Source organism: Chlorocebus sabaeus, chromosome 23, assembly GCF_047675955.1.
Source record: "Chlorocebus sabaeus isolate Y175 chromosome 23, mChlSab1.0.hap1, whole genome shotgun sequence".
Lineage (NCBI taxonomy): Eukaryota > Metazoa > Chordata > Mammalia > Primates > Cercopithecidae > Chlorocebus > Chlorocebus sabaeus.
In genome coordinates, this window is record NC_132926.1 from 222,329 (window position 1) to 237,517 (window position 15,189).

Here is a 15,189-nt window from a genome sequence, read left to right on the forward strand (position 1 = left end):
CGACCCCTGAATACGTACTCTTCGCCAGTGTGGCTGGGTCCACTCGCATCTAGAGAAAAAGAAAACACTATGAGGTCAGACCAGGCTGTCTCCTGGGTGCACAGGTCTTCACTTGCTGACATTAAAAAGACACATAGTAAACAGTGGTTGGGAAAATGTCCCCGATATCTAGAAGACATTCGTGGAAAGGCACAAGATTTTTCTACAAGATTTTCCATTGTTTTTGTTTGACAATTCCAAATACTTCTCAAGAAGAAGGCATTTCTCTTGAGGAAAATGCCTGCTGACACACAGTGTGTAAATGCGGATGCCATCTGAAACCATGTTTTAGTTGATAATGAACTCTGACATTTGCCCACCAAGAAATTCTGTAAATCACCTATAATGTACATGGTAAGATGTATACATCTTAGTTCCATTGAAACAAGAGAGAAATCGAGAGAAATAAAATTTCCATTTCAGAGGATAAAAGAAGACTTTACCATGTGAACCCCTGAGGCTTCCTCCGAGGATGTCTGCTCTGGCAAATCCTCCTCCAGATCTTCCAGGTTACCTGGGAAACAGAGTCACTATAAGCACATGAGCTCCACTGACTGAATCCCTCAGGTGGTCGTGGAGTTGTGGACCCGGGGCTGGCGTGTGTGGAAAGGTGTGTTCACAGCACAGGCTCAGCCTCTGCCGGTCCATCCTCCATGGTGGTGAGGGAAGGCAAGTGGTGAAGGAAGGCATCAGGAAGGCCACAGAAGACAGGGCCTTGGTCCTCTAGCTAAGGCAACCTCTTGCACATGAACTAACCCATCTCAAACAGGGCCCACCACACAGTGTTTCCCTGCAGCATCCAGGGCTCCTCCTTCCTAATCTGACCTGAGCTAACTTGTCCTGCCTTCTCGATCCCCTCGAGGTCATTTCCTCCCCAGGATCCACATGTCCTGCAGTGTGTGTTTTGTCCCTCCTAGAACCTTTTCCTTTTTTTCAGATGGAGTTTTACTCTTATTGCGCAGGCTGAAGTATAATGGCACGATCTCAACTCACCACAACCTCAGCCTCCCAGGTTCAAGCGATTCTCCAGCCTCAGCCTTCTGAGTCGCTGGGATTACAGACATGCATCACCACGCCAGGCTAATTTTGTATTTTTAGTAGAGACGGGTTTTCTCCATGTTGGTCACTCTGGTTTCGAACTCCCGACCTCAGGTGACCCACCCGTCTCGGCCTCCCACCATGCTGGGACTACAGGTGTCAGACACCGTGGCCGGACAGAACATTTTGTACTAGATAAAAAGCAACCTTTCTTCAAAGAGAAGACTCAATTCTAGCTAAAATATTCTCTATATTCACTAACCTTTTGTTTTAAAGAAGACCAAACCGAGATTTGAAAATACTCAATTATCGTACCATTTACAGACGACTCCTACTTGGCATGTGATGTTTATCCTTCGGCCTTTCCTTTTAACACAGTGTGTGTGTGCCGTGGGGCCTGCTGCTGCTCATGCTCACACTGGCTCCAGCCCTAGGACAGCCCACCCTGGGGGGCAGCAGGTGGGGGCGCTGACCCTCTCTAACCCAGCTCTGTAGAAGATTCCAGCGAGAAGATGAGTACCAGGGTAACACTCAAGTTGTTCCTTCCGTTCTTATGTGGTGCGGTGTCTTGGGTGTGCGTGCTGAACTGCAGCACATGTAAGGATTGTGGTGATTATCTCATTAAATACAATATAATATGTCTGATCATTTTCTGCTTTTCACCAGGAGATGAGAAAATTAACACAGCACTGCAGCCAAAAGCCTGACCTCTCAATGTCTGTTTCCCATTTGTGACCACACCAAAGTCCACTGTAAAATGTACTTATCCCTACACTGAGTTATGTGACCATTGAGACAATCCTATGTGAGAGACAGTATTTGGGATTTCTGAAGGCTATCCAGATTTCATCTGCACACCTAGGTGCTCAAGCTCTCTGCCATAATGACAAATTATACCAGAACCACGTGATTACTGCCGAGTAGTAGCCCATGGCATCACCTTCCACCCACTCCTGAGTGCACCTCTGCCTCCTCCACTGAGGAGACAAAGAGCTTGGCAAATTCATCTCTGCACTATCTCCACCTGAGTACTGGGGATCTCCAACTGCCCTTCAGCTACAGCCGTGGTGGAGGACCAATGGGCTGATTTACGCACGGTGTGCAGTGGTAATGGGATTTTTACTTACCACACTCATTTTTGTGTAGAGTTCTGCACATGGAAACATGCTTTCTGGAGAAATGTACACATCCTCCCAAAGAAACTCATAATCATTCTACACAGACTCCTTACACCTCCCACCCTGATGCACCTCATTCGATGTCATAAAAACGACACTGCAGCTAACAGGCACCACGTAGGATGATCACCCCTCTTCAGTACACTCAGTAATTTCTGCCCTAACCTCATTTCCAGTACAAAGCTCCAACGAGAATGGTTCTCCCGAAAAACCAGGCAAGAATGTGTCACCTTTCTTAACATTAAGATTTTTCCTTACCAAATAGGTGATCCCAGAATACGTACCATTTGTCTCTGTGAATGCCTCCGCCTGAGTTTAGAGAAAGGAAAACACTGTGAGGGTAAGATCGTGCTGTCCTTGTACACAGGTCTTTTCTTAACGTAGTGCTATTAGAAAGCCAGATGGGAAATTCTGGTGGAGGCAACGGCCACAAAAATAAAGCCCAGAAAACACTTGTACAAAGTCACCAGGTTTTTGTGCAAGATTTTAAAGTTAATTTTGGTGGTAAATTCAGTATTTTCAAGAAGGTTTTCCTCCTGATGAAAATGCTTGCTGACATAGTTTGTAACTGAAGCTGTCATCCAAGAATGCCATCTTGAATTAGTTATTAGTTGGTAAAGAATTCTCATTTTACATTTTCCCACCAAGAAATTCTCTAAGGCATCTATAATGTACATGGTAGTAAAGTTTTCCTATCTTTATTCAAGTGAAATTGAAAGAAAACTAGGAAAATGAATTTCCCCTTTCAGATAAAGAAGAACTTACGCTGATAACAGAGAGGACCCTCTCAACGGGTGCCTCACGTGGATGTTCTGCTGCGAGGTCCTCTTGAGGATCTAGGAGACATAGGGTAAGTGTCACCACATGGATTCTGCTGAGAAAATTCCTCGGGTTGTATTGGGTGGTGTGGACATGAGGCTGGCATGTGTGAAGAAGGTGGGTTACCACAGACGGAGCTGTAGGCCCATCCTCCTTGGTGGTGAAGGCAGACAAATGAGACCATGAGGAAAGCCATGGGAAACAGAGCCTTGGTCCTCTAGCTAAGGCAAGTTCAGCAATGAGACACAGCTGATCTCAAAGAGGGCACAGGACACGGGGCAGGCGACCCTCCCTACAGCGTGTCAGGTTCCTCCTTCCTAATCTGACCTGAGCTAACTTGCCCTCCCTTCATCATCCCTTCTGAGGTCATTTCCCCCACAGCATCCACAGGTGCTGCTGATCATCATTCTCCAACCCGAAACATTTTGTGCTGCATAAAAAGCCACCTTTCTTCAAAAAAAATTTAATTCTAGTCAAAAAAGTTATGACTTCTCTGAACCTTTGATTCAAAGAGAATTAAACCAGGATTTTAAAATATTCAACTATCCTATCATTGAAAGATGGCACGCACTTAGCATATTTGCCCTTCCGCTCTTCCTTTTCAACACAATGTATGTGTCTGTGAAATCAGTTGCTGCTCATGCTCACGTTGGCTCCAACACCAGGACAACCCATCATGGGGGGCAGGAGGTGGGGACGCTAACACTCTCCAAACTAGCTATGCAGGAAATTCCACCGGGGGAGATGGACGTCAGAATAACACCCTAGTTCTTCCTTGAGTGCCTATTCTGCACTGAGTCTTGGTTGTGTGGGCTGAATTAGGGCATATGTGACACTTGTGGCAATCGTGTTATTAAATAGAATAGACTGTGTCCCGGAATGTCCTCCGTTTTTTCTTCTTGAGACAAAATTTCACTCTGTTGCCCAGGCTAGAGTGCAGTGGCATGATCTAGGCTCACCGCAACCCCCATCTCCCAGGTACAAGTGATTCTCCTGCCTCAGCCTCCTGGGTAGCTGGGATTACTGGCAACTGCCACCACACTCAGTTAATTTTTGTGTTTTTAGTAGAGACAGTGTTAGCCAGGCTGGTCTCAAACCCCTGACCTCAAGTGATTCACCCGCCTTGGCTTCCCAAAGTGCTGGGATTACAGGCGTGAGCCACCACACCCAGCCTGTTCTCTGCTTTTAAATAGGATCTGAGGAATAACACAACCACCAAACGAAAAGCCTGTGACCTCGCCGTGTGTGTTTCACATTTCTGACCACACCAAAGTCCACTGTAAAACATCCCAACTCTAATCCCGGGTTATGCAACCACTGAGACCATCCTGTGAAGACAGACAGTGCTTAGAATTCTATACGCCATCAAACGTCCACATGCACACCCAGGTGCTCAAAGTCTGCCAGACTGATGAGTTATACCAGGGCTGTGAGATCCATACTGGACAGCAGCCCATAGAATCAACCTTCCACCCGCTCCTGATTTCCCATTTCCCTCCTCTACTGAGAAAGCCAGACGTTGAGAAATTCATCCCTGCCCAACCAGTATCTGATGACTGGGGATATTAAACTTAACTTCAGACAACTGTGGTGGAGAATGAATGGGCTGATTTATGTAAAGTGTGCAGGGTGATGGAATAGTTTTTAAAAAAAAAATTTTTTTTTTAATTAATCCTTGTGTTGTGCTTTGATCATGCACAAAAAATCCCAAAGACACAATCACTGCCCACAGACTCTCTCCTCCACACCTCCCAAACCTGATGCACACCACCCTCTTTCATGTACGGGACACCACTTCCTGCAGAGACTACAGAAAGATGGTCACAATTCTGTACCGAAGTCTTACTGTTTTTTATACCAAACTGCCTAAAACCTCATTTCTGTTAGGAAGCTCCAGAGAAATTCTCCACCCAATGCATGGTAAAAAGTGCCATTGTTCTGAAAAAATAAGGTATTTCCTTAGCAAAAAAGCAATTCCTGGAGCGTGGGGGGCAAGGCGAGGGAGAGCATTAGTATAAATATGTAATGCATGCTGAGCAGTAAACCTAGATGATGTGTTGATAGGTGCAGCAAACCACCACAACACATTTATACCTATGTAACAAACGTGCCATTCTACACACGCATCCCAGACTTTCAAGTAAAATAAAAACCGTTTTTTAAAAAGCTATCCCAGATTACATACCTTCTGTCTCTACGTCAAAGCTCTTCTGCAATTAGAGAAAAGAAAAACATTACAAGAGTCAGACCACACTGTGTCCTGTGTGCACAGGTCTCTACTGCACTTGTTGACACTAGAAAACCCAATGGAAATAGTGAAAACAGTCAACACAAGGGCTCCAAATAAAGCCTAGAGGACACATGCAAAGACACAAGATTTTTGTGCCCGATTTATGTTCACCATTTTTTTCAAGAAGAACGAACTTCCATGGAAAATGCTTACTGCCATAGAGTTTTTAGGTGAACCTGTCACCTACAAATGTCATCTTGAATTCATTCTTCTGGGTAATACAGTCTCATCTTCAGCTGCCCATAAAGAAATTCTGTAAGTCATCCATACTGTACGTGGAAAGATTATCATATCTTACTTCAATTTATATGGAAACCAAGAGAAACAAAATTCCCACCTCAGATAAACAAAAGAGACTTTACCTCAAAAGAGCCTCGTAACATCTCAGATAGTATCTTGAGCGGATGCTCACACAACAAGTCTTCGTCGCGCTCTAGGAAACACGGAGTCATTGTCAGCACGTTGGGTGCACTGAAGGAACCCGTCAGGGAGACTCGGGTGCTAAAAACACGGGGCTGGCACATGTAGACAAGGGGGGTTAACTGCAAAAACGGAACTCCTGCCAGAACATCCTCCTTGGTGATGAAGAAAGGTCAGTGAGACCATCAGGAAAGCCATGGAAGACAGAGCCTTAGCAGCACAGACACGCACTGCCAATGCCGTGGCAGTGTCTCATCCTTCCCCTACGCATTTAGAGGCCTGGGAAATTTCCACTTTCCTGTTGAAATGTGACAATGTCATTTGTCTTTCCTGGGTCTACATATGCTTCTCCTTTACTTTCCATCGCTTTTATTGAACTTCAGACATTATTGTGGCAAAACATATACAAAATTTATCGTTGTAATCATTCCGTGCCCACTTCAGAAGACACGAGCAGAACCGCAGGAGCAGAGAAGAGAAAACCTCACTGTTTGAGGAGCACACACTCTTCTCCCCTGACCCTGGATTAGAACCCACGCAGGCCCCTGGGTAAGCGTGGGAACTCAGAGACTACAGAAAAAGAGCAGAAAGCCTTGCCACACTTGTGCTAGATTTCAGAACAGGAATGCAGGCATTGGAACATCACTGGGGCCCAAGATGGGCTGCCCAGGACTGAGCTCTGAGATGAGAAGGAATGAGGAGGACACAAGTCCCTGCCCTCCCGTGACCTGCCATGGCCAGGATTCCTCCACCTATGAGTAGGAGACAACAGACTTTTGGACTGATGATTGCAAGGCTGTCTCAGAGATACAGAGAAACTGATGTCTTATGGGTCACATTGGAAAGTAGAAAGGACAACCTAACACCAGGGCAGCCCCTCTCCCTTTCTTGGGCTCAGCCTGCCTTAGAGCAGGGTCTCCTCACCTCCTCTGACACCAGCAGTGGGGCAGCTGCTCAGCCTGGGAGCTGAGGCTTCCCTCCAGTAAAACGGAACTCTGGGCCAGGCCACTGTTGGCCAATAATAGCTACACAAGGATCAGCTGTCCAGAGACTCCCAGAAGCTGTTCTTTGTCCCAGCCACAGGGAGATCAAGCATGGAAACTACTCCGTGTCTGGACTGACCCTCAATCCGTCCCTGCTGATCATGTTCTCTCTGGGCTAAGCTGAATATTTCAGGAACTCACTCCTGTTCTCTGTCCCTCACTAATCTCTGGTGGTGCCATTGCCATCAACACACAGGAAGATGGAGAAGACCAGAAACAAGGAAGGAGCTCCTATGACCAGGCTCTTAGGAAGACGGACAATGTTCAGGCCAGTCATGAAGTTGGAGCTCAACGCCTCCTTCAGACGAGGCGTGAACATTCCGCCCACGCCCAGGTGATGATGTGGAACTGACTCTCCTGATGTTGCACCTCGGCGTCCCCCATGGCTTTGCTGCCCTCATGCCTGCCTTCTGCTCCTCCAAATCATGTTCCTCTGCAGGCCCAGGCCAAGGCTGTAGCCTGCTCTCTCCCTCATAGAGCCCAGTGGGCAGCTGCCTGTGAATTCCTAGGGCCTCAATGTTGGTAACACGGATTTCTACCTTTAATCACTCAGCAGGAAGCCCCCGAGTACCACACAGAAACTGTATTCTAGAGATTAAACATGACTAGGAGAATTCGGTTATGAAGAGATAAGTTTCTGAGGTTAGCAAGGGACATTTTAAAATCACACCAGCCTGATTGTTTTAAAATGTGGGGTAAGTATTGACACCTACACAGCAATTAAATTCAATATATACACATAAGTTTCCACCAAATGCATACTCCCAAGAAAAAACGCAGGCTGTACTTGGTTCAGGTTCTATTCCTATTGACCGAAATCAAATGCATTCACTTGTTTTCCAAAAGCCTTCAGAAACAGGCAGCCAACCAACCTTTGTCCACGGTGGGTTCAATGGGGACGTCCTGGAGCCTCTGCTGTCCCACAGTCACATTTGTCTCTCCCCACCTCGTAATACATGAGTCACCCTCCATCCTCCTAGGAAGGCAAGTGCTCGTCCTGCCACTCACACCCTAGGGCAAGCCCTTTGGTTACCTTTTCATGATGCTGTGTTTCCTGAGCACAGAACACGGAAACCAGACTAGGCTGAGGGATAGAGGCTGGGCCTCTACGTGACCTTGACATTATGTATTTTGGACACTCACCACGTGAATTCAAAAAGACACGCAGCAAATCAATGCGCACAAGCTCACCCCATGCTCAGAGAATGCAGTTGCTCCCAGGGACTGCAGAATGTGACCATCATGCTCTATCTACAACAACCATCCCTCCCTCCCATCACAGCCTAGGTCCTCATCCATGAGAGGAAGCTCCACTCAGGCTGCCTGTCCACAGGAAGGCCAGCGAGACCGTGGCACATTCCTCGTCATCTGGGTGACTCATCAGGATGGGAGGGCTTCTGCAATACGTACCCTTTTCTGTAACTCCTGAGGATCTCTGTAAAGACAGAAAATAAATTGCTATGAGCATCAGACCCTGCTGTGTCCTGTGTGCACAGGACTTTTCTTCACTTAGTGACATTAGAAAACAAGATGGAAACCAGTGTTCAAAGGAACCCAAAAGAACAGAGCAAATCGAATCACAGTAAAGACACATTTTTCTCAGAGGACGTTTCCTCTCAAGTCCATGTTGGTTGGCCAGTAAGTGATTTTGTTCGAAAGAGAACAAAGTTGGTAAAGGCACAAGCTCACTGCCCCACAATGTGTGGTGGATGCTGTCACTTTCTCCCTCTGTATTAAGTCAACCCTCAGTGGGGAACAGACTCTCACTTAAAGCTCATCCCAAGGACATTGGGTAACTAATCTAAGATATATGTTGTCACATTCTCGTATCTTAATTTCATCCAAATAAAATAAAGCTAAGAAAGCAGTTTTTCTCAGACAAATCCAGGCGGCCTGACCTCCACATCCTCTGGGTCCTCCTCGTCTTCGCTGTCACTGGACCACGCCTGCAGATGTCCCGGCGGAACTAGGAGGACACAGAGTGACCGTCAGCACCTTGGTGGTGTTGCTCACGAACAATTCAGTAACATTGCTTGAGGTGGGTGGGGGAGGAGGACAGCAGAACAGGATAGAGGCAGGGAAGAGAGGGAATCAGGGCCTTTGGCTTTCTAGCTCCAGGCCACCTCGTAAACGTGAAATAGCCAATCTTAAACAGCGCACACCACATAGTGCAGGCTGTGTGTCCCTGGCAGCCTCTTAGGGCTCCTCCTTCCTAATCTGACCTGAGCTCAAGTGCCCTCTTATTGATCCCTGCCAAAGTCATTTCCTCCTCAGAACGCACATGTGCTGCTGCTCTGTATATCACCACTTCCAGGTTTTGTACTGAATAAGAAGCAACCTTTCTTGAAAAAGATTTAAATCTAGCCAAAAGATTTCATTAACTAACTGTTTGTGATGAGGCAATTAAACCAAGATTTGAAAATACCCAATTATCCTACCATTTAAAGATGACCCCTACCTAGCCTGTGAGATTTGTCCTTCCACTCTTCCTTTTTAACGCAAAGTGTGTGCCCCGTGGGGTTCACTGCTGCTCATGCTCACACTGACTCCAGCACCAGGACAGCCTGTCATGGGAGCAGCGAGGGGGACGGGGGCGAGGCACTGACCCTCTCCAGCCCAGCTATGCAGGAGATTCCAGCAGGGAAAATGGGTGCCAGGCTAACACCCAGGTTGATCCTTGAGATTTTATGGGATGCCGTGTCTTGGGATTGGGTTCTACTGAATTTCTAAGATGTGCAGTGATAATTTCATTAAATACAATAGAATATGCCACTCATCACTGTCTGCTTTCCAACAGGAGCTGAGGAACGACCTCACCGCTGTAGACCAAAAGCCTGTGGACTCTGTTTTATGTTAATGATCATACTGAAGCCCACTGTACAATGTACCTGCTCAAACCAACCCTGGGTGAGCTGACCACTGACACCACCCAGTCATGACAGTGTTTGGGATCCAAAAGGTTTTCATTCTCCCACACGCACACAGAAGTGCTGGAACAACCTGGCCCAGCAAGAAATTATACCAGGGCTTTGTGACAAATTCCGGGTAGTAGCCCATGGCATTAACCTTCCACTCATTCCCAAGGTCACATGTGCCTCTTCCATTTAAAAGAACAAGAGCTTGGGAAATTCGTCTCTGCACCATGCCCATCTGAGGACGGGGGATGGTAAATTTATCTTCAGGGACAGCTGTGGTGGATGATGAATGGGTTGATTTATGCAAACTGTGCAGTGGTGATGGAATTTTCCTTGAACACTGATGCTTGTGTTGTGCTGTGAACATGGGAGTATGTTTTCTGGGGAAATGCACACACGCTCCCACACATCCACAATCATTCCATATAGACTCGCTCCTCTGTCCCTGCAAACCCTGATGTAGCGCCGCACCTTATATGACACTGGTGCTTCCTGGGATGACAGTACCATGGTTAGAGTCGTTTACTGGACTCTTAGTTTTTTGTTTTTGTGTTTTTTGACACAGAGTTTCACTCTTGTTGCCAGGATGGATTTCAATGTCACAATCTTGGCTCATTGCAACCTCCACCTCTTGGGCTCCATTGATTCTCCTGCCTCAGACTCCTGAGTAGCTGGGATTAGGGGCATGCACCACCACGCCCGGCTAATTTTAAATTTTTAGCAGAGACAGGGTTTCTCAATGTTAGTGAGGCTGGTCTCAAACTCCCGACATCAGATGATTCACCCGTCTCGGCCTCTCAAAGTGCTGGGACTACACGCATAAGCCATTGCGCCCAGCCTGACTCTTCGTATTTTTTAAACCGAACTTCCCAAATCTCATTTCTACAGGAAGCTCAAACAAGAGAGGCCCTTGAGCAAATGCAGGTGAAACAGAGCCACCTTCGCAACACTGAGGTTTCAAACCTCAACAAAGAGACGACCCCCGAATACGTACTCTTCGCCAGTGTGGCTGGGTCCACTCGCATCTAGAGAAAAAGAAAACACTGTGAGGTCAGACCAGGCTGTCTCCTGGGTGCACAGGTCTTCACTTGCTGACATTAAAAAGACACATAGTAAACAGTGGTTGGGAAAATGGCCCCGATATCTAGAAGACATTCGTGGAAAGGCACAAGATTTTTCTACAAGATTTTCCAATGTTTTTGTTTGACAATTCCAAATACTTCTCAAGAAGAAGGCATTTCTCTTGAGGAAAATGCCTGCTGACACACAGTGTGTAAATGCGGATGCCATCTGAAACCATGTTTTAGTTGATAATGAACTCTGACATTTGCCCACCAAGAAATTCTGTAAGTCACCTATAATGTACATGGTAAGATGTATACATCTTAGTTCCATTGAAACAAGAGAGAAATCGAGAGAAATAAAATTTCCATTTCAGAGGATAAAAGAAGACTTTACCATGTGAACCCCTGAGGCTTCCTCCGAGGATGTCTGCTCTGGCACATCCTCCTCCAGATCTTCCAGGTTACCTGGGAAACAGAGTCACTATAAGCACATGAGCTCCACTGACTGAATCCCTCAGGTGGTCTTGGAGTTGTGGACCCGGGGCTGGCGTGTGTGGAAAGGTGTGTTCACAGCACAGGCTCAGCCTCTGCCGGTCCATCCTCCATGGTGGTGAGGGAAGGCAAGTGGTGAAGGAAGGCATCAGGAAGGCCACAGAAGACAGGGCCTTGGTCCTCTAGCTAAGGCAACCTCTTGCACATGAACTAACCCATCTCAAACAGGGCCCACCACACAGTGTTTCCCTGCAGCATCCAGGGCTCCTCCTTCCTAATCTGACCTGAGCTAACTTGTCCTGCCTTCTCGATCCCCTCGAGGTCATTTCCTCCCCAGGATCCACATATCCTGCAGTGTGTGTTTTGTCCCTCCTAGAACTTTTTTCGTTTTTTTTTCTTTTTATAAGGAGTTTTGCTCTTCTTTCCCAGGCTGGAGTGCAATGCCATGATCTCGACTCACCACAACCTCAGCCTCCCAGGTTCAAGCGATTCTCCAGCCTCAGCCTTCTGAGTCGCTGGGATTACAGACATGCATCACCACGCCAGGCTAATTTTGTATTTTTAGTAGAGACGGGTTTTCTCCATGTTGGTCACTCTGGTTTCGAACTCCCGACCTCAGGTGACCCACCCGTCTCGGCCTCCCACCATGCTGGGACTACAGGTGTCAGACACCGTGGCCGGACAGAACATTTTGTACTAGATAAAAAGCAACCTTTCTTCAAAGAGAAGACTCAATTCTAGCTAAAATATTCTCTATATTCACTAACCTTTTGTTTTAAAGAAGACCAAACCGAGATTTGAAAATACTCAATTATCGTACCATTTACAGACGACTCCTACTTGGCATGTGATGTTTATCCTTCGGCCTTTCCTTTTAACACAGTGTGTGTGTGCCGTGGGGCCTGCTGCTGCTCATGCTCACACTGGCTCCAGCCCTAGGACAGCCCACCCTGGGGGGCAGCAGGTGGGGGCGCTGACCCTCTCTAACCCAGCTCTGTAGAAGATTCCAGCGAGAAGATGAGTACCAGGGTAACACTCAAGTTGTTCCTTCCGTTCTTATTTGGTGCGGTGTCTTGGGTGTGCGTGCTGAACTGCAGCACATGTAAGGATTGTGGTGGTTATCTCATTAAATACAATATAATATGTCTGATCATTTTCTGCTTTTCACCAGGAGATGAGAAAATTAACACAGCACTGCAGCCAAAAGCCTGACCTCTCAATGTCTGTTTCCCATTTGTGACCACACCAAAGTCCACTGTAAAATGTACTTATCCCTACACTGAGTTATGTGACCACTGAGACAATCCTATGTGAGAGACAGTATTTGGGATTTCTGAAGGCTATCCAGATTTCATCTGCACACCTAGGTGCTCAAGCTCTCTGCCATAATGACAAATTATACCAGAACTACGTGATTACTGCCGAGTAGTGGCCCATGGCATCACCTTCCACCCACTCCTGAGTGCACCTCTGCCTCCTCCACTGAGGAGATAAAGAGCTTGGCAAATTCATCTCTGCACTATCTCCACCTGAGTACTGGGGATCTCCAACTGCTCTTCAGCTACAGCCGTGGTGGAGGACCAATGGGCTGATTTACGCACGGTGTGCAGTGGTAATGGGATTTTTACTTACCACACTCATTTTTGTGTAGAGTTCTGCACATGGAAACATGCTTTCTGGAGAAATGTACACATCCTCCCAAAGAAACTCATAATCATTTTACACAGACTCCTTACACCTCCCACCCTGATGCACCTCATTCGATGTCATAAAAACGACACTGCAGCTTACAGGCACCACGTAGGATGATCACCCCTCTTCAGTACACTCAGTAATTTCTGCCCTAACCTCATTTCCAGTACAAAGCTCCAACGAGAATGGTTCTCCCGAAAAACCAGGCAAGAATGTGTCACCTTTCTTAACATTAAGATTTTTCCTTACCAAATAGGTGATCCCAGAATACGTACCATTTGTCTCTGTGAATGCCTCCGCCTGAGTTTAGAGAAAGGAAAACACTGTGAGGGTAAGATTGCGCTGTCCTTGTACACAGGTCTTTTCTTAACGTAGTGCTATTAGAAAGCCAGATGGGAAATTCTGGTGGAGGCAACGGCCACAAAAATAAAGCCCAGAAAACACTTGTACAAAGTCACCAGGTTTTTGTGCAAGATTTTAAAGTTAATTTTGGTGGTAAATTCAGTATTTTCAAGAAGGTTTTCCTCCTGATGAAAGTGCTTGCTGACATAGTTTGTAACTGAAGCTGTCATCCAAGAATGCCATCTTGAATTAGTTATTAGTTGGTAAAGAATTCTCATTTTACATTTTCCCACCAAGAAATTCTCTAAGGCATCTATAATGTACATGGTAGTAAAGTTTTCCTATCTTTATTCAAGTGAAATTGAAAGAAAACTAGGAAAATGAATTTCCCCTTTCAGATAAAGAAAGAAGAACTCACGTTGATAACAGAGAGGACCCTCTCAACGGGTGCCTCACGTGGATGTTCTGCTGCGAGGTCCTCTTGAGGATCTAGGAGACATAGGGTAAGTGTCACCACATGGATTCTGCTGAGAAAATTCCTCGGGTTGTATTGGGTGGTGTGGACATGAGGCTGGCATGTGTGAAGAAGGTGGGTTACCACAGACGGAGCTGTAGGCCCATCCTCCTTGGTGGTGAAGGCAGACAAATGAGACCATGAGGAAAGCCATGGGAAACAGAGCCTTGGTCCTCTAGCTAAGGCAAGTTCAGCAATGAGACACAGCTGATCTCAAAGAGGGCACAGGACACGGGGCAGGCGACCCTCCCTACAGCGTGTCAGGTTCCTCCTTCCTAATCTGACCTGAGCTAACTTGCCCTCCCTTCATCATCCCTTCTGAGGTCATTTCCCCCACAGCATCCACAGGTGCTGCTGATCATCATTCTCCAACCCGAAACATTTTGTGCTGCATAAAAAGCCACCTTTCTTCAAAAAAAATTTAATTCTAGTCAAAAAAGTTATGACTTCTCTGAACCTTTGATTCAAAGAGAATTAAACCAGGATTTTAAAATATTCAACTATCCTATCATTGAAAGATGGCACGCACTTAGCATATTTGCCCTTCCGCTCTTCCTTTTCAACACAATGTATGTGTCTGTGAAATCAGTTGCTGCTCATGCTCACGTTGGCTCCAACACCAGGACAACCCATCATGGGGGGCAGGAGGTGGGGACGCTAACACTCTCCAAACTAGCTATGCAGGAAATTCCACCGGGGGAGATGGACGTCAGAATAACACCCTAGTTCTTCCTTGAGTGCCTATTCTGCACTGAGTCTTGGTTGTGTGGGCTGAATTAGGGCATATGTGACACTTGTGGCAATCGTGTTATTAAATAGAATAGACTGTGTCCCGGAATGTCCTCCGTTTTTTCTTCTTGAGACAAAATTTCACTCTGTTGCCCAGGCTAGAGTGCAGTGGCATGATCTAGGCTCACCGCAACCCCCATCTCCCAGGTACAAGTGATTCTCCTGCCTCAGCCTCCTGGGTAGCTGGGATTACTGGCAACTGCCACCACACTCAGTTAATTTTTGTGTTTTTAGTAGAGACAGTGTTAGCCAGGCTGGTCTCAAACCCCTGACCTCAAGTGATTCACCCGCCTTGGCTTCCCAAAGTGCTGGGATTACAGGCGTGAGCCACCACACCCAGCCTGTTCTCTGCTTTTAAATAGGATCTGAGGAATAACACAACCACCAAACGAAAAGCCTGTGACCTCGCCGTGTGTGTTTCACATTTCTGACCACACCAAAGTCCACTGTAAAACATCCCAACTCTAATCCCGGGTTATGCAACCACTGAGACCATCCTGTGAGGACAGACAGTGCTTAGAATTCTATACGCCATCAAACGTCCACATGCACAC

General features: G+C 46.6%; 1 protein-coding gene across 1 annotated transcript in view; it reads right to left on the reverse strand.

Moving 5' to 3' along the window:
* The window catches only part of LOC119623252 (protein FAM153B-like), a 72,663-nt gene that overhangs the window by 23,329 nt on the left and 34,145 nt on the right, over positions 1-15,189 (reverse strand). Inside the window, exons 18-29 of the mRNA XM_073010798.1 lie at positions 13,751-13,821; positions 13,266-13,290; positions 11,201-11,271; positions 10,737-10,767; positions 8,726-8,793; positions 8,238-8,262; positions 5,727-5,797; positions 5,260-5,284; positions 3,021-3,091; positions 2,540-2,564; positions 483-553; positions 19-49 (exon numbers count right to left, since the gene is read on the reverse strand). Coding sequence (XP_072866899.1) covers positions 19-49; positions 483-553; positions 2,540-2,564; positions 3,021-3,091; positions 5,260-5,284; positions 5,727-5,797; positions 8,238-8,262; positions 8,726-8,793; positions 10,737-10,767; positions 11,201-11,271; positions 13,266-13,290; positions 13,751-13,821 — 585 coding nt within the window. The remainder of the gene's footprint in view (positions 1-18; positions 50-482; positions 554-2,539; positions 2,565-3,020; positions 3,092-5,259; positions 5,285-5,726; positions 5,798-8,237; positions 8,263-8,725; positions 8,794-10,736; positions 10,768-11,200; positions 11,272-13,265; positions 13,291-13,750; positions 13,822-15,189) is intronic.